This window comes from Passer domesticus, unplaced genomic scaffold (assembly GCF_036417665.1).
Source record: "Passer domesticus isolate bPasDom1 unplaced genomic scaffold, bPasDom1.hap1 HAP1_SCAFFOLD_142, whole genome shotgun sequence".
Classification (NCBI taxonomy): domain Eukaryota; kingdom Metazoa; phylum Chordata; class Aves; order Passeriformes; family Passeridae; genus Passer; species Passer domesticus.
This window is the reverse complement of record NW_026989933.1, coordinates 70236-88596: the sequence shown is the minus strand read 5'-3', so window position 1 is coordinate 88596 and position 18361 is coordinate 70236. Positions and strand designations below refer to the sequence as shown.

At 46.9% G+C, this 18361-nt stretch overlaps 1 protein-coding gene across 1 annotated transcript; it reads right to left on the bottom strand.

Annotated features, from left to right (window-relative positions):
• Nucleotides 1-671: 671 nt before the first annotated feature.
• Nucleotides 672-12634, bottom strand: LOC135291909 (RNA polymerase II elongation factor ELL2-like). Its single transcript, XM_064406149.1, has 11 exons — nt 12618-12634; nt 11181-11247; nt 9488-9592; nt 8497-8750; nt 6527-6651; nt 6304-6394; nt 4709-4979; nt 3714-3967; nt 3033-3157; nt 2531-2621; nt 672-1232 (listed from the first exon to the last, which is right to left on the bottom strand). Exons 4-11 carry the CDS (start codon nt 8680-8682, stop codon nt 1167-1169), a joined length of 1209 nt encoding a protein of 402 aa, XP_064262219.1. The 5' UTR covers nt 8683-8750; nt 9488-9592; nt 11181-11247; nt 12618-12634; the 3' UTR covers nt 672-1166.
• Nucleotides 12635-18361: the final 5727 nt, after the last annotated feature.

Below are 18361 nucleotides of genomic sequence, written 5' to 3'. Positions count from 1 at the left end.
AGCACTCTCACACCAATGCTTCTGCTCCTATGGGCCTTAAGGTCTGGTTCTTATTGGATGACAAAGTCTCCCTCCACAGGAAATGAACATTTCCAAGCATCCTGAGATTAATATTTACAAGCCACACATCTTTAACAAGTTGAAATTCAGTACCAGGACAGACAACAACTTGTGCTAGAGATGCATCCCAGGCCAGCTACACCAGACTGGTGTGTTGGACAGGTTTGAAAAGAAAACTACAGATGCCTTTCAACATTTTGGGAGGCACCAGAGAAGCAGTAGCCTGCACTACTGGCTTCTGCCCAGTGACATTTGCTGGCAAGAGCCCTGGCACAGGCCTCACTGCACTGCTGCCCTGCAGGGCCAGACCTGCCCTCAGCCTGGCACGGAGCATCCCTGGCTGTATCCAGTGTGAGCCGGGGCCCTGCCGCGCCTGCTCCAAAGGCCGCAGCTGCCCCAGAGCCCCAGAGCTGCAGGAGGCCTGGCTGCCCCTGCCAACATCACTGCCCCGACACAAGCTGCGAGCAATTTCCAGGGCTTTATACCACACACACACTTCTCCCTCCCCTCCTGCAAATGCCATGAGGGGATGCAGCAGCACTGCTGCAGCTGAGCCTGTGCAGCTGCACTGCAGGAAGGGAGGGCCCGTCCGGGCCTAACCCACCTCGGTGTTCATCTCTGCACTTCCCCCCACCTGGCCCATCTCCTCCTTTACCTTTCTAGCTCCCTAGTTCACAGTTACTTTTAAATAATATCTGTAGTATTAATTCTGAAATATGGTCTTCCTTGCACCAAAATTCGAACAGAGGCTTCTCTTAATAATCAAATTTTACTCCATCATTATCCACACTGAAGTTAGGAAAAGCAGCACATTAATACCTTCATTGAAATCCAAGGGACACTACTGCTTCAGCCTCCCCAGCTCTCTTCACATCTTTTTGGACATGGTAGTCCTCTACACATCCATGCTGGCATTCTAGAACTCCAACATTTGTCTTTTTTTTAACCTAAAGGGTGCAGGGGAATGGAGCCCAGACTTGGAGGCAGGGTGTTGGCTTTGACATCCCATTCCATGGGGATGGCTCTGACATTCCTGTAGAATAGGATGTTAAAGCCAGCACCCAGGAAGAAGAGCGGCCACCAGCTGCTGCCTGGATGTAACTGGGCTACTGCTCAGTTCTCTGCTTCTTGCTCCTGACAGGACTGATAAAGCCAGAAGCCCGAGGCCGTTTCTGCAACAAAAACAAAATAATTCATTCTTCTATGATCACAATCAGGTTTTGCTCTCCATTCTAAAAAGCAGCATCTGTGAATTGGCAAAGTTTTAAAATGCACCATTTGAAATTAAAAATAACTGTCAGACCTGGAAGACCTGCAGGTAAATATCTGCTCTGCTGCATTCCTACTTTCTCATCTTAGCACTTAGCAAGTCCTTCTCCAAGTCTACTGCTAAAAGGCTTTGGGAAGTAGAGGCTCCCTTCAGCAGCTCCAGCAAAGCCTCCCCAAAATGGGGATGCCAGGTAAGTCTTGACTAGGTCCCAATTACTGCTTGCACACACCAGGAAAAGACTCAGCTTTTGCTATCAAACACCCACATAATTTATTACAGAGGAACTTGGCTGTTTTAGACTTTTATGCATTAAAAACAAGATTAATGCTTCACTATTACAACCCATGAGTACAGGATGTTATGGTTGGTTGTGAATTCTCATCAGGATGAACACAGACACCAGTCACATGTCCAGAAACTCTTGTGCATTTAGGTACAGCTGTCTTAAATCCAGCAGGCTCACCCACTCCGCAGACTCATAAGCTGTTGGCTAACAAGTCTTTAAATTTGTACAAGAGAGTTTCACAAGTGGTTACCAATGAGCCCTTGCTGTTGCTCAGGGCCCTTCAGTCATCTCTCAGCTCCTCCCAAGGAGCTTCTCCAAGGTGCTGCCTCACGAGCCACAACACATGGCCACAAGCTCCCCACAGGCACAGCAAACCTCAGGGCCAGGGATGGAGTAGAACAGGACAGCCGTGCTGTGCCCAGGCAGAGGGAGGGAGGAGAGAAATTAAGGCAGAGGAGGGAGTGAGGGAATAGCACCATTCTGTAGGTGCTGTGTTTTGTCCAGCCATGTGGATAGTGCAGAGCTGGGGTCAACAATGAGAGTGACAGAGAGACAGAGGGAGAAGAGAGCAAGAGGGCCCCATCTGCCCCACCTGGTGCAGCCTCTTATGCACAGGAGATTTTTCATGCAGTTCTGTCACACAGGCAGAGCCAGCCCTTTGAGCCCTTCTCCAGGGAATGAGTTGAGGGTGGGGACTGAGCTCAAGTCTCCAGGCAGAGCAGAAAGTTGGATCAGGACAATGCTGCTCCACCCCTGCTGGATCCTCTCTTCTTATCACAACCTTGAGGTCACAGCAGTGTGTGGCAAAACATGCCTAGGCCTGGTCCTGCACATTCCCATCACAGCTTCTACATCACCAGCAAGTCTGCTAAAATTTACTATACAATGCAGAATATTAAAAATGCACAAAATACCTGAGCAGGTCTTGCTGGAGCATCTGTCTCAGAAGGCCTTGGAGATGTTGCTTGGCTGCTGCTGGTGGGGTTCTGAGATGGAGCTGATTTTCTGTATGGATGGTCCAAGAGTTCATGTTACAAAGCCTAAATATCAACTGTCATAGTTCTTTCCTTGCAGGGAAAACAGCCCTTCAGTGTCAGGACTCAAGGGAAAAACATGAAGCAGAGTTGAGGGAGCTTTAGGCAGGACATCAGGAAAACATTCATGGCCCAGAGGGTGTTTGAGCACTGCACCAGGCTCCCCAGGCCAGTGGTCACTGCAGCGAGGGCTCAAGAACAGTTTGGACAACTCTCTTGGGCACAGGGTGTGATTCTCGTGGTGTCTGTGCAGGGCCAGGAGTTGGATTCCATGACCCTGGTGGGCCTCTGCTGGTGCAGCATATTGTAAGAATCTAGGCTTCATTTCCCAGGGCTTTTTTTCTGAAAAGGCTCTTTTCCTTCCCCAAGAGACTGAACTTACCTAGAAAGTATTAACTTCAAACTCTTTCTTTCGATTTTACTGTAGCCAGGCCAATCAGTCTGAAGGGTTTGAAATAGATCTTCCTTCAGACTGAAGGAATTCTCCTTTGCATTCAGGTTGGCTACCTACAGGCAAACGTTTAGGAAAACAAATCTTCATTACACCTATATGCAAACTACAGAAATCTAAAGGAGCTACTTCAGCTGGGAAGGCAGAACATGGCTCTCATTATGTTGTGAATGTCTGCAGGGTGAAAAAGCCCTGCCACTGCCTGGGCAAGCACAGCAACAAACTTTGCAGGTTCAGGGAATGAGTTCCTAAAAGTCACCCTGCGATCAACTAAAACTGTACACACGTTGAATTTGAGTCCTTTGCCTAGGCTCCAAAACTCTTTTTCTTAGCTAAAGAGGAAAATAATCCTATTTAATATAATAATGCTTGCATAATTCAGCAACAGCACCATTCAGGTGCATGGGGAATATTTTAAAAGGAAAGAAGGAGCTACTGCATCTTTCCATGGGTGTGCCTCTGATGAAAGCCTATCAGAAAGAAATACCAGTGGAACTTATCTTGAAGGAGTATTGGAAAAGTCTCTAATTTGAACAGGTGAGGAAGTAGTAAAATTATGAACAGCAGAACAGCATGATGGAAGAATTGCTGGCACAAGCTCCATGATCTCACCTGCTGAAGGATCTTTCCAAGGGAATCCTTGTCCTTTGGCCTGACTCCATCTCTCTGCAGCCGAGCAAGTAACTCTGGCTCTTTGTAATCCCTCAGAGCAAGCAGATGAATCACCCTGTCCCTGTAGGGTCGACCGTAAACAGCAGCGCAGCCGCTCCAGTCGATGTCTGCAAGTCTCACAGGCACCATCCTCTTCTTCTCAGGCACAGGACCTGGATTGTTCTGTTGGGATCCTCTGACCTCTGCTTCTTCTCCTGAAGTGAGGGAAAACCAGAAACAAAGAGTTCAAATTGCAGGTTTGCAGAAGGCAAGATAGTTGATTCCAAAGGATGCACCAAGAATGTTGAACCTCTATTGGTTGGGCATTTACAAATCTAAAAGAATCCAAGCAGTAAAGCATTAGGAAGAAACAGTCCTTAAAAATACCTGGTAAAGGAATGCTATTGGGGGGTGGTATTTATGAAAAATTCTTTTTATGCATGGTGCTTTTATATGATTTCCCCAGTTTGTAAGCTCAAGCATTGGCTATATCAAGAATGGCATGGACAGTGGGAATATGTGCACTCTCAGCAAGTTTGCCAGCACCAGAGGCATGGGATGCCATCCAGAGGGACCAGGACAAGTTTGGGAACTGGGGCCCTGGGAACCTCATGGGATTCAACAAGGCCAAGTGCCAAGTGCTGCATCTTTGGGGTTGGGACATGCCCTGGCACTGAGGCACACTTGGGGATGAAGGTGGGGAGGACTTGGAGGTGCTGGTGGATGAGAGGCTGGATATGAGCAAAAAACCATATAGATATCCAGTAAGAAAATTAAATGGAAGCATATCTGAAAGGGGTCCATCACTTTAATACCCTTTGCACTTGGATTGTGTGACTCCTTTTCTGCCTGGGTCCTGAGCTCCCTGCTCTTCTCTTTGGCTTTGATCATGGCAAGCATTTCATAAAAATACAAAGGATGGGATTTTTTTACCCTGTCTCATTCTGTTTACTCACCCTTGGACTTGGGAGTCTTCCCCTGCACCCTGGCAGACACTGGGAATCCAGAATGTATCTGAAACTTATTCTTCTCTTGTTCTTCCGGGGTGGAAGTGGAAATCAATCTGACAATTGGAGACGGGTTCAAAGTTGAACAGGATGTGGAAGGCAGGTCCAAGAAAGAAGGAGAGTGGCCACCAGCTGTTGGCTGGACATCACTGGGCTCTTTGTCAATCCTCTGCTTCTTGCTCATCACAGGACTGAGAAAGTCAGAAGCCAGAGGCCGTTTCTGCAAAGATGATCCCGATTAGTTTTGCTTCCATTCTGAACAAACAGCATTTCTGAACTGGCAATGGTTGAAAACACACCTTTCTTACCTAAAACAGCCTTTCAAACAAGGAGTGCTGCAGCTAAATATGTTCTCTATTTCATCCCTACTTTCTCACCCCAGTATTCAGCAAGTCTTTCTCCTAGTCTGTAGCTCAACGGCTTTGGGACAAAGACACTCCCTTCAGCACCTCTATCAAAGGCTTCCCCAAAATGGGGAGCTCAGGTTGGTTTTATCTTGCTCCCTGTTTCGCCTTAGACACACCAGGAAAACACTCAGCTCTTGCTGTCACACACCCACACAATTCCCTAAAGCAGCCCCAAGGAGCCGCCGGTGCAGTGCCGATCGCAGCGTGTCCAGAACAGAGATGATAACAACAGAGACCCAGTCTGGCTGCAGGTCTCATTCCTGCTGTTCTCCAGAGGAAACCCTGGATCACAGCCTCTTCCCTACCGAGCAAACACTGCTCCTGTCCGTGCACATCAGCAGCTCAGAGCAGGAGTGCCAGACACAGCTCCATGCCCGCCTGCTGACAGAAATCCTGTGGGCAAGGAGGCAGGACATAAGAGGATGCTGGGCCCTGCAACATTTCCTGCTCTGGCTGGGAAAAGAGTAGGGAAAAACAGAGCTGTGCCCTTCCTCTTCTATTTAAAGAGAATTCTTTAAGGTTTAGGAAATATACCTTTCATGCAGTGTTTTCCAAGATTCTTTCCAAAAGGTTTGCCTTGCCCTCTTGTGTTTGTAAGAAAACAGACCATGCTCCGATTTTAAGCCTGACAAGTCTGAGGTATTCCCTGATTATTGAGAGTCCTCTTCTCACACATGGGATAGTCTGAGTCAAAATGGGAGCCTAAATGCTGCTTAGGACAGAAAAACAAGTTTCCTACAAATGCCTCACTACGGGAATTTGTCCTTATTCTAGACTTCCCTAAGATTTCTCTTCAAACAGTAGCACTGGCATGTCTGTGCATGTTTTAAGTACTATAACTGCCATATCTTCAAGAACCCTGCACAGACACAGCCAGGTACCAAAAACATGTCCACATCTTGTCCTTAGCAGAGTTTCCTATGCACCATGAGAAATAAGTCATGTGTGCAAGCTTGTTGCAGGCTTTGACATTGTAACCATCTGGAAAAGTATACAGGAATCCCATTGGAAGTACACGCCTCAGGTTCATACAATATAAACTGATCATTACTGCTTCATATCACAGCTTGGACACCAAGAGCAAGTGGGATAAGACATCATTCATGGTAGAGAATGTTTAAAAAATTCACAAAATACCTGAGCAGTTCTGGGTAGAGTATCTCCTTCAGAAAGTCCCAGAGATGGTGACTGGCTGGTGCTGGTGGCATTCTGAGATGGAGTTGGTTTTCTGTAAGGATGGCCCAACATTTCAGGTTACAAAGCAAAACTATCAACAGTCATCGTTCTTTTCTCACAGGGAAAACAGACCTTCATTTCCCAGAGGGTTTTTTGAAGTGGTTGTTATCCTGACTGAACTTACTGAGAAAGGGTCACCTCCAATGTCTGTCTATCTCTTTCAGTGTAGCCAGGCCAATCTTCCTGGATGTCTTTAAAGAAATGTTCCTTCAAGCTGAAAGAATTCTCGTTTGCATCCAGGTTGGCTACCTAAGGATAGACATTTAAAACATAAATGTTCATTTCACCTAAAGGCAGACTACAAACGTAAAACTGGTACTGCAAAGCTAAAGCATGGCTGAAAAGAAATCATGCACCAGTTTTCCTGGACTTTTGTTCAATGTGAAGAACAAAGGAGCTGACATGTGAGAGGCAACAATATTAAAGAGGTGTGGTCCATTTGGGCTCTAGAAATTTGGAGGTAAGTAAATGTCAAAGTGCTGGAAGCATGGAGGAAATGGATGCTATGAAAACCTCTCCCAGCACCAGGATCCAGGTTTTTTGGTCTTTAACACAGCTTTGAGAGTCAAAGTCCCCTATGCCACAGCTCTCAACCTTCACCATTTGAAATACAAGCAGAGGCCAGGCTTTTCTTTTCTGTTCCCTTTTCTTTTGAGTAAGACCTGAAGAACATCATCTCCATGGGCAAATCCATATTTTTCCACCCTCAGGAACACACTGGCTACCCTCTTGTTTCACCCAGCTGCATTGCCATGGCAGAGCACAGCCTGGGCCTCTAACGGGGCATGCTTTCACCATCCCGTGAAGCTCCACAGGATGCTGGCATTTGTCTCTGCAAACAGAACTGCTTTTCTTTCTCAAGCTTGCTCAGAGGAAGCTACAGATTCCTGTGGAACACTTGTAGGAGATAACTAACCTAGAGCTACACTTCAACAGCTAAAAAGTAACCAAGATACCCAGAATCAGGAATTTACTTCTTAAAAGCACAACTAAGGCTGAGTTGGAAGAGAAGGAAGGCTGTGAGTGTAAGAGCTCAGCAAGTTCACCCTACCGGTTTTTCCTCTATACCCAAAAACAATGCCACCTGCTGCGAAGTTAAGAAAAATGTGAATAATAGTTTTCAGGATGAAGTGCTGTTCACACAGCCCTTTCAGAATGTAAACCAGTACCTTGAGGCAGTTCACACTGCAAACATGAAACTACTCCTTCAAAATCTCCTTAAACATTGACAAGAAGAAAAGGGAAAGGAGAAGATTTTTCCACCTCTTACCTTCTAAGGAGCTGAGATTTGAAATCCTATAATCCCTTCTTTCATAGCTAAAAAGGAAATATTGCTGCATGATATGCTATTTAATGATAGCATAATTCAGTAACAGCCTACATGGACGGGGAATATGGGAAAAGGAAGGAAACAGCCACTGAATCCTTCCATCAATGTGAATTGTAGGAATGATCAAGAAATACCAGTGGAACTAAACAAACACCTGGAAAAGTTACTGAATAATAATAGGTGCCAAGGAATTTGAAGACTTGATACACATGACAACAAAGAACCCCTGTGCTCAAAGTTGGGAACCATCTCTATCATGGAGTATTTGCCTGAAACACCCTCCCCTGGAAAGCAATCCCCACAGATCCCAGCAGCAGTCAAGTACCATCGAGTGGCCACCAACTCCCTTCAAGTGAAATACTGCCCTAGGCAGCTACCAAAATTCTCTCCTCTGAAACTTGTCCCAGGATTTTAAGGACCTCAACTAAGTGTTTCATCCAGTTGAGACTTTCACCCTCTGAAGTTCCTCCATGAAGCAGTTAAAGAGTCCAAGGAAAAGAGAGAGGATTACAAAAAGGCATGAGAAGCAAGCATGTTACAAAGAATTTATCATTGCCAGCCATTCTAGAAAAACAACAATGCCTCCCAAGTTTGGAAGGTTTCTTTCTTTCCTCACATGGGCTTGCCATTGGGGGGAACTGGGTAAAGCTGATGGAAAAATCTAAACCAGGAGTATTTCCTAAGCCTCTCATTAGTTTCTAATTGAAACCCTGAAGTAAGACAGCTGAGAGTTAGCATTGCTGGCAGCAACTCCAGGATCTCACCTCCTGAAGGATCTTTCCAAGAGATTCCTTGTCCTTTTCCACAACTCCCTCTCTTTCTAAGTGGGAAAGTAGCTCTGGCTTCTTGTAATTCTTGAGAGCCAGTAAATGAATCACCCTGTCTCTGATGGGTTGTTGGGAAACAGTCCTGAAATTTCTCCGGAAGAATTTGGCAGGGTTCATGGGCATCGTTCTCTTCCTCTCAGGCACAAGATCTGGAGAGCTGCATGGGGCTCTCCTGAGCTCTGGTATTTTCACTTCAGTAAAGGAAAAACAGAAAAAGAGTTGTCAAATGGGGGGTTGGGAGAAGGCAAGGAAGTTGATTCAAAAGGATGTACCGAGACTGCTGAAACTCTGTTTGTTCAGCATTGATAGATCAGTAAGAATCCAAACAGTAAAGCATTGGGAATAAACAATCCTTAAAAATACCTGGTAAACGAATGATATTGGAGTCATGGTATTAATGAAAAATTACTTTTATGCATGGTGCTTTTGTATGATTTTCCCAGTTTGTAAGCTCAAGCAGTGAGCTATGTCAAGAATGACATGGACAGTTGGATTAAATGCAAGCTTGGCAAGTTTGCCAGCACCAGAGGCATGGGATGCCATCCAGAGGGACAAGGAGAACCTTGGCAAGTAGGGCCCTGGGAACCTCATGGGATTCAACAAGGCCAAGTGCCAAGTGCTGCATCTTTGGGGTTGGGACATGCCCTGGCACTGAGACACGCTTGGGGATGAAGGTGGGGAGGACTTGGAGGTGCTGGTGGATGAGAGGCCAGGCATGAGCTGACACCGTGTGCCGGCAGCCCAGAAAGGCAACTGTGTGCTGGGCTGCACCAGGGGAAGCGTGGCCAGCAGGTCGAGGGAGGGGATATGACACACCAGGCACTGCTTTGAAACCAGGAACTCGTGCTTGGTGTCTGATGGAGACTCTCTGAGTCCTGGTGAGACATCCGGGAGCTTTGTGTCTTCCATCACACACACACAGACTGACCTTTCTTTACACGCTCCTTCAATCTTTCAATGTACGTCAAACTTTTAATGCCTTTCTCCACTTCCTGTTCCTTGGACCATGCCTCTCTGATATTTGCCTGCAAACCTAATGACACAAACATCACACATTTCAATTACTTAGAACAAGGTAAACATGCCAGTTATTGAGTGGGGACACTGCTAGTGTTTTGAGAAGTTCAATCCGATGTAGGTACAGAAACTTCCCACAGCATTCAAGCAAAACACCTCCCAAAATGATACCCCTGAATGACTTCTAATGAAAATTACCTGAAACCATAACCAAGCATCAAGATGAAAATTAGGTAAGAGTTCTTCACCACAGGGTGGTCATGCACTGGGACAGGCTCCCTTAGTGGGCTCATGGCACCAAGTCCAGCAGAGCTCATGAAGCATTTGGACAAGGTCCACAGGCACCTGGTGGGATTCTGGGGACAGAGCTGCACTTGCATGTCCTTGTGGATCCCTTCCAAGTCACATATTCTCTGATTCGGTGACACAGACCAGTCCCAAACTGATACTGCATGGAGCATGTTACAAAAGGCAACCTGTACCCTACCAGCAACCAGAGCTGTCTCACCTGAGATTCTCTGTGCCAGCCCAAAGCAGAAGTGGCCCCAAGTTCCACAATTGTCTCACTACTGCCAGTCCTCAGACCCCAGCTACTAAATGTTAAATATTCCCTTAGGATTTACGTAGACCACCACCAAGAATCACACAAATCTTCATTCACATGTGAAACAGAATGTCCCGAATGAGAAATTCAGAAGTTTAGTGTTGTCTCTCCAAAAAGCCACCATGGTGCTGCCTCAAAATGCTCTGCACTAGGCTAAGGCAGAGCAAGAGCTGCACGTGCAGGGGCAGGGATGTCCCTGCAGGCAGGTGACCGCAGCCACAGCCAGGTGAGAGCCTGTTTTTCTCAGGGCAGCTGGCTGAACCTGGCTCAGCTCACTGCTGCAGGCAGCACCACAGAGTGCCTGCAAGGGGAATGTGCACCTGGTGTCTGCCTGGAGCCAGGCTCCTTGGGAAACAGCACTCAGAACAGATTATCAACAAATGGCAGCCCCTAAGCACATTGTGCTTTGCGGGAAGTGATGGAATCCACTGGGAAGAGGACATCAATGCCTTCCTTCCAATTTCCTTGAAAAGAACCCAACACAGTATTGTGGCAACACTGACTTATTAATGACCAATACAAAAAACTAAATCAAGCAGAGTTTCCCATATTGACCTTATGAAATTCTCTGTGCGACTTCCTCAAGGTCATTTTCTTTCAATTTCCAATTAAATTTAATGGATAATGGCAGTGCCTAGGTACAATTTCTAATTAAATTTAATGGATAATGGCAGTGCCTAGGTACTGCAAAACCAACACATTTGCTACCAAGGCAGTGAAATTAGGTACACGGAGTGGGTCCAAACCATGACATCCATGCTCCAAATTCCAGCCCATCAAGCAGTATGGGAACAAGGAAGGACTGGCAGGTTTCTCAGGGGAAAACAAACCAGTGCCTGAATGCACTGACAAGACACTGCAAGGCTGACCTGAGGCCAAACCACCTCCAGCTGAGAGCTCTGAACACAAGAGATTCCCTCTCCCAAAAATATGCTGCAAAAATGAATTGCCAAGGTGAAAATCTTACAGACATTGAACAAAATATGAAAGGCAACCATACCTCCAAGTGGGTTATACAATCTGACATCCTGCACACTTCCATTGTGTGACACCTCGCTGGCTTTTGGCTAAAAGGAAGAAGAAATTTTCTGTAAAATCTTCAGCCTACTCTCCATTACTGCTGATTAACTAGGCCCTTCATTTTAAACAAGAGCTGCACTTGCAAAGGTTTGCTGTCCCATCACTCAAAAGGGCTGCTTTGACACAGTTCTCCCTCTGAAAGCAGCCGGCTACAAAAGTGCCCTGAGAGAGCGACCCTCACTTAGCCTCTAATGCAGCCAAGCCTTCAAGTAGCAAGTCATCCTTTCCCAATTGCTGGAATTTATAGGCACAGGCTTCCCTTTAAATCAAGTGCCTGAGTACAATTGAACTGGGCAGTGCTCAGCTAACAATCCAGGTGATAGTGGTTCACAAAAAGATTAAGAATTCAGGGCATGACCCAACACTGGAATTTATTTGGCACTATGGAAGTACATCCTGGAGTCAGCTCCAAGAAGAATTTCATCTGCGTAAGGTGAATTTCGACTCTCAAGAGGCATGAAAACCCTTTCTCTTTTCCTCAGCTCTAGATGCAATTTTGAATAGATGTGAAGTGGAAACAGTTTCTCCTTGGTAAGACAGATATACCAAAATTGGGGTTACTTGGCTGATCTAATAATTTAGCACAAATTGTGTCACATTCCAGTGGAGTTTAAAAATCTCTAAAATGTTTTTCAGCCTAAGTACATTTTTTAACAAAAACAACTGCTGCCATCCAACTGCTTCATTCTGAAGGCACAATTGGCTGAGATAAAATCTAAGAAGGTATGATAAATGGACTGGAAAATGTGGACTAATTAGCATGGGAAAGGAGACATCAAACCAAATAGAAGATAGAATATTATTTAGTGGAACTGAAATTAAGAGCCAATGAAAGTTAATTTCTATGTTTGCTAAAACTGTATCAATAAGTGGAAAAGCATTGAAAATGATGTGCATGTGGCTGGAGTTCTCCACTAGGCATCACAGCTGGGAATATACTAATACATCCTCCTAATACTAGAAAATACTGTTAGAGAATTTCCTTTACCCTGACATGTTTGGTGAGTGCAGTACAACGTGGAACAATGAGAAATCCATGCATTGTGGTCAAGAGCCATGCCCAGGCATGAATTTCCCAAGTGTCCAGCATGGAGAACATGTGACTTTCACTGGCACCTCCTCAGTGTCATCCCTGAGTGCCACATCCATCAGAGATCCTCCCACTTCCACTGGCACCTCCTGTGTGTCATCCCTGTGAGTGGCTCCCACCTGGGCAGCTGCCTCCAAGGGGCCCTGGAGCAGCAGTGGGGCCCCAGCCCTGCCCAACAGGTCCCGCGGGCTCAGCAGCACCTGACACCAACACCATGGCCAAGCCCCCACCCCTGCCAGCCCGCAGAGCCCCACAGCTGCCCCTCACCTCTTGGTCCTGGGGCCTCTGGGTCACCCTGACTGGCACGGCAGTGCTGCTGGGGGCCCTGCGGGACGCAGCGCGCGCTGGGGCCCTGCGGAACACACTGGATCCTGCCCAGGCCCGCAGCTCCGCCATCCCGCTCTGCCTCGGCTGCTCCCGCTGCCACAGACACTGATCCTGCTGCAAAGGCTGCAAAATGCAAAATCCTTCTTAGCAAAATATGTTCCTGGATGTTTGGCCTTGGTGGCTTTCAAGGCTCATCAAGAAGAAGGGAGATCACCCCCATGAAACAAGAAGCAGCCACCAAGCTCAAAGGGATGGCCCGGCCTTTGAAAGGCAGGTTACTTGTTGGCTCAATTGCCTTGGTGAGGTGCAGGGCTTGACAGCCTTCAGTGACCTCGACACAGGGGAGGTTAGCAAGGCTTGGGAAGAACGATGCACCTCTGATGGTGGACACAAAGAATGCAGGATTTATGGGCACAAGGACATTTGGCAGAACCCCCGAGAAAAGGAACAAACTGATGAAGCCAACACAGCAACTGTGCTGAATCAGCTGTGACAGGGTAAAAGGCCATTCCAGCAGGAGCAGACCATGGCCACCCACTCCAGAAACCTCACTGTGAATAAGGGGGAGACTGAGCATGCAGACTATTGACCATGAGAAGTGAGAGGAAATTACCCAACAGCAGACATAATACTAATTATGAAAAGAACTAGGAGACTTGCAGTCAATGAACACTAATTCCTTTCTTTGCTCAATTGTATAAATACTAAGACACTCTGGTTCTTGTGGTGCTGGCTTTGTGAATTTGCCCCTGAGCCCCCCCTTTCTGCCCAGAGCTGTAAATAATTACCTCCACTCAGTGTGTGGATCGGCCTCTTGAACAACGAGTGCTGGAACCACCAAAGCTGGAACAACACTCGCTGTCGCTCTGACACCTCCGCTCTGGCTGCAGCCGCCGAAGGGTCTGAGCGGTCCTGCCGTGTGCCGGTGACAATGGCCACGTGTCCTTGGAAACGGGGAGTTCCATGTTCCAGGCTGGGCGGGATGTCACTGAGGAGCGGGACGCGTCACAGTTGGGGCAGAGGGAATTCACAATGGGCACAGGTGGGGAATGCCCTGCCTGGCCCATGACTGACTCAGCTCATTTCCAAGTGCAGAAAGGGGCACTCCACCAACCCCAGGTGCTGCAGCTGTGCAAACCAGGCCTAGTGAAGGGTTTCTGCTCTAACGTGCTGCACTTGGCTCTCTCGGAGGCGAAGGAGCAGCTTAACACCTCTCACCAGGGCAGCAAGGTGCAGCCCTCCCAGCACTGGGCACTCCTGTCCTGGGCCCTTCAGTCTGTGAGGCTTCCAGCACGTACACGGTCACTCAAACATCATCTCTTTGACAAAATCCCCCGACCTTTCCTCATCCCAGTCCCCTAAAAGGAAACAAGCCAGCAGCATGCCCAGGCCCCCACAGCCTCTGCAGGAGGAGCTGACATGGAAAGGCCAGTGCTGGCCCCGAGCAAAATTCTAGGCTGACATTTGTGCTGACTGCAAGTGGCCATTGAAGTTATTGACACATGTAGAAAAACATTTTATATTCAATTTATGATGGTTTTATTGTCATTTCCCCCATACCCAAGATTAGTCCAGATTTCAGTCAGCTGGCACCAAAAATAAGTGCTAGCCATAAGTTGTCCAGGCATTACAGGGAGAAATAATAAAGCATGTAGGTTAAAATGTGTTGAATATTACCATCCAAAGTTCATTTTCAATGATATCTTGTGTTAGTTTTGAAGTCCATGTCTATATCTACCCATGTCTCATCTCCTGGCTGCCACACTCACAAGGACAGTGTAGTCTGGGGACACAAAGGGAGGAATCAATTTGTCAAACACCAGAGCCCAGATCTGTAAAAGAACTGCGTGCCTTTTTGGGAATGACTGGTTTGTGTTGATTATGGAGCCCCAGTTAGGGACTGTTGGAAAAGTCTTTGTATGAACCATGAAAGGAATCCATGGAGGTTGTTACACTGGACTCGAATGTCCAACAGCCTTTCCATACCTTTTAAAGGTTATTGATGACAACCCCTGCTCTGGAGTTACCAGATTTGATGGAACCCTTTGCACTGTTCATCCATGAGTGCCTTTGCCCTGCACAGTAGCCCCATATTTAGCTCAAAGAATGGGAACGAAGGAAGAAACCCTGTGGTATTTTGGGCGTATTTCTCAAAAAATAACTAAAAAATGTACTCAAGGCATGGTCAGTGCACCTCAGAGCAGGAACCACCATGGTCCTGATTGATAGAATATACTTGAAAATAAATGGGAAAGAAAAGTGATAGTTTATGTGCCCAACATGGTTATGTCTGGTTCAGCACAAAAAGGAGGTCACTGGTTATCCCTGAACAGAAACTGAAAGTAACAGGTGGTACTCCTGGAACAAAACACGTGGTGCTAAAGACAGCTACTGCCTTGAGCCCTGAGTAAAGGTTACAAATTGCTGGATTTGTTACAAGAATGCTGGTTGATTTGATATCCAGCAATCTGGCATATCATCAGTCAGAAAAAGGAGTGTAAGAATGGGAGAAGACTAGAAGTCCCCACTCTAGGTGGGACTGGCTTTCCTCATGGCTACCAGACCTTTAAAGGCTTACAGAAGTATTTCTAACCCGTGCTGGAATTGTGACTGTTTGCATTTTTTTCTGTGTGATAATTCATTGTATTTCAGCTTTCATGAGATGGTTTGCAAATATTTGTAATAACAAACATTCTTATCCTAGAAAAGAAAATTAGTTTTAGAAGTGAGACTTCCAAGACAAATCTTGAAAGGATCTCTGTGAGGGATTGTTGCAAATAGCTTATGAGGGAGGAGTGGGTAGTGGAACACTGAAAGCTCTGAAACCCTCTATGTCCCAAGCCAAGCCAGAACAACACAGTTTCTTCAAGAACACATTCTGCTGCTCAGACAACCAAGATGAAAATGACTACTATATGGAAGACCACAATGAAAGGTCAACAAAAGGCCAAAAGCTCAGTGAACACCCAGGGTCTCTAAAGATCCCCAGTAGACCCTCAGAAACTAACTGTGCAGACTCAAGCAATTTATACATATTTAATGATTTCTGAGAAACAGAATGCCTGTGTGCTGCATACTGCAGTAAAGCACAGCAAGCTCACCCCAAAGTGTGCGTGTCCCCGCGGTGCCTGTGCGCCAGCAGCAGGTGTCACTTGGGGTCTGCCCGGTATCTGCGTCTCTCTGCTCCCCCAGGGTTTCCCTGGCTCAGGAGATCCCCCGTTCTCCACGCTTGACTGCTCCACTCTTGGCTGTGCCTCTCAGAAACAGGGCTCCTATTGCATGAGTGAATGCCTTGAGAGCCAGCCCCTCAAACACTTCCTTTGTCCTTGCTGCACATGTGCCTAGAGCAACATGTGGGTCACCTTCCTGCCACTTCAGCATGTGCAGAACTGCACTTAAGTGCCACTTCTGTTCAAAGTTTTCTGGAGGCAAAAAGGGAGCTGGGGCGGGGCAGAGGGGCTGATGTCAGTAAGTGAGAGGTTGTCCTCAAGTCCCTTTTGCCGGGGCAGATGCCATGGGGGTCTGTCACCCAGAGCAAGAGCCAGGACCCGCAGGAAGGATCCTGTGTCCTGGATCCGGCCAGGAGGGTGATCTTTGCAGCAGCTCGGAGGAGCACGGCCAGGACCTTGGGGTAACTGGATACCACCTGCCACGTGGCAGGGGCAAATGGAAGGGTTTGTTCTTCCTCCACCTGTGTGCTGCAAGTCACGGGCTGTGCCAAGTTCTGTGTGGAGAACGATCACGTGTGACTCGTTCGCCTCTTGTATGCTCTCCTTTTAGTGTTGTTATTACCGTTTGTGTTCTTTTTTCACTGCTCTTTCTAGTAAATTGTTCTTATCTCAACCCGTGATCTTTACCTATTTGTGCTCTTCTCTCCATCCTGCCACAGGGAAAGTGGTGGGGAAGTCAGTGAGGGGCACGTGCTCTGAGGGGTATCAGTGTGAGCACTCAACTGGGGAATACCATTCCTACACTGCAACAATGTGGAAAACTCAGTTTCCTAAGGTACTTTCCTTGGCTAGTCCTACAGGAAAATCAGCCTGCTGAAAAGCAACTGCTGTCATTGAACTGAAAGCCTGCTAGGTAACACTTGTTTTAAACTACAGGTTTAATAAAGTTACACAAGCAGCAAAAATTAAATATTGCCAAACCGTCTTTATAATAACATTTTAAATTATTTTAAAATCCAAGATGGGAGAAACTCCTGTGAACTTTTTCCAATCCCACAGTGGCAAAGAATACAAAGAAAGTAAAGCAAATTACAACTGAATATTTTCAGCCCCTAAAAAAAAAGTTAAGCAAAATAGCAGAAAGAGTTACATTTGAGCTGCATTTCCAAAGCAGATGGTTGACTTTAATGCTTAAGGCTACAGAAGAGGAAATGAGAGAATCTGTGTGTTGAAAAAAAAACAACCTGTAATGGATCTGTGCAAATGCATTCTCTTCCTCCCTGAAATGAAAATTCTCATATTCAAAATATCATTAAAAGTTGAGGCCAAAATTTCAAGTGACTTGATGTCAATGAGCTGTGTTAAATCTTTGAAGAGAGCATTGCTGGTCTGGCTTCACAGGCGCCTGAATGAATGATGAACAGAAGATCTGTACATTCCAAATTATACTTTCTTGGATAAGCCAGATTTTCCAAAGATTCAACAAACAGATTTGGGTTTGGTTTATTTTCTCCCACTAAAAAGAGCTAAAAGAGTTCATGCACTCGCTTAGTCAGGTCAAGGTTCTGAAGGTCACTCGGCCAGTATTGAGGTCACAGACAGCGGATTCCAGAAAGATGTCCTTGATTTTCAGACTTTTCACAGACAAAATACCAAGAAAGAAAAAATTGAAATCAATTGAATTCAGACACTGCTTTGCTCTCCATGAAACCACAAGCCCACACTTTACTCTTCTCATTAATACAAACACAGAAACACCGGCAGCCTTGGTTGGCAGAAGATGGAAAACTGTCATTTCCAGACACTCACTGAGAGCAGGCAATGTGAAAGCCCCGCCCTGGGTTTCACAGCCACTCCCCTCCTGTGCCCATCCCTTCAGGGCAGGCCCAGCATCAGGACGAGCTGTGGAAAGAGCTGGTGACAGTGGCAGGTCCCTGTGCCCAGGGCAGAAGGCACAGCACCTCTGCTCCTGGCTGGAACAGGGGCCACTTGCCCAGCTAGACCTGGTGTCCCAAAAAGAGGAGGGGCCCTGGCCCCAGGGCTCTCCCCAGCCCTGCAAGAGGCCAAGCCACCAGCAGCTCTAGCAGGGCTCTTGCAACTCTTTACTCAAGGAAAAGGAAATCAATTGGTATTTCCCTCACACACTCCCTAGACACTGGTTTCTCTCCCTCCTAATGCCCTTCCCCTTCCCCTTGTGCCCCCCGTGGGTGACACTCCTGTGCTGGGGGCACAGCCAAGGGCCCCTGCAGTCGAGGGCCGTGGCAGCAGTGCTGCCTCTTCCCACAGGAAATCCTGCTGCAGCTGCCACACCTGCAGCATATCAGATGCCAAAGGCAGAGCGGGCAGCAGGAGCATCTGCTCTCTCACAGGACCATGCCCTCAATCTTCCTATCCAAACATCTGGATACACAGTGACTCCACAGCCCGAGGTAATCCAATCGGGGGCACTCCCCTCTGATGTTCCAGCCCAGAAGGTAAAACTAATTTCAGTCACCCGAGCTTTGGAATTGAGTA

Coding starts and splice junctions, on each gene's coding strand:
- LOC135291909 (XM_064406149.1), bottom strand. CDS start 8,682: ATGCCCATGAACCCTGCCAAATTCTTCCGGAGAAATTTCAGGACTGTT. Junction 3,158..3,713: donor TTGGAAAGATCCTTCAGCAG/GTGAGATCATGG, acceptor GTTTGCCTGTAG/GTAGCCAACCTGAATGCAAA. Junction 1,233..2,530: donor CTCCAGCAAGACCTGCTCAG/GTATTTTGTGCA, acceptor TTTTTGTTGCAG/AAACGGCCTCGGGCTTCTGG.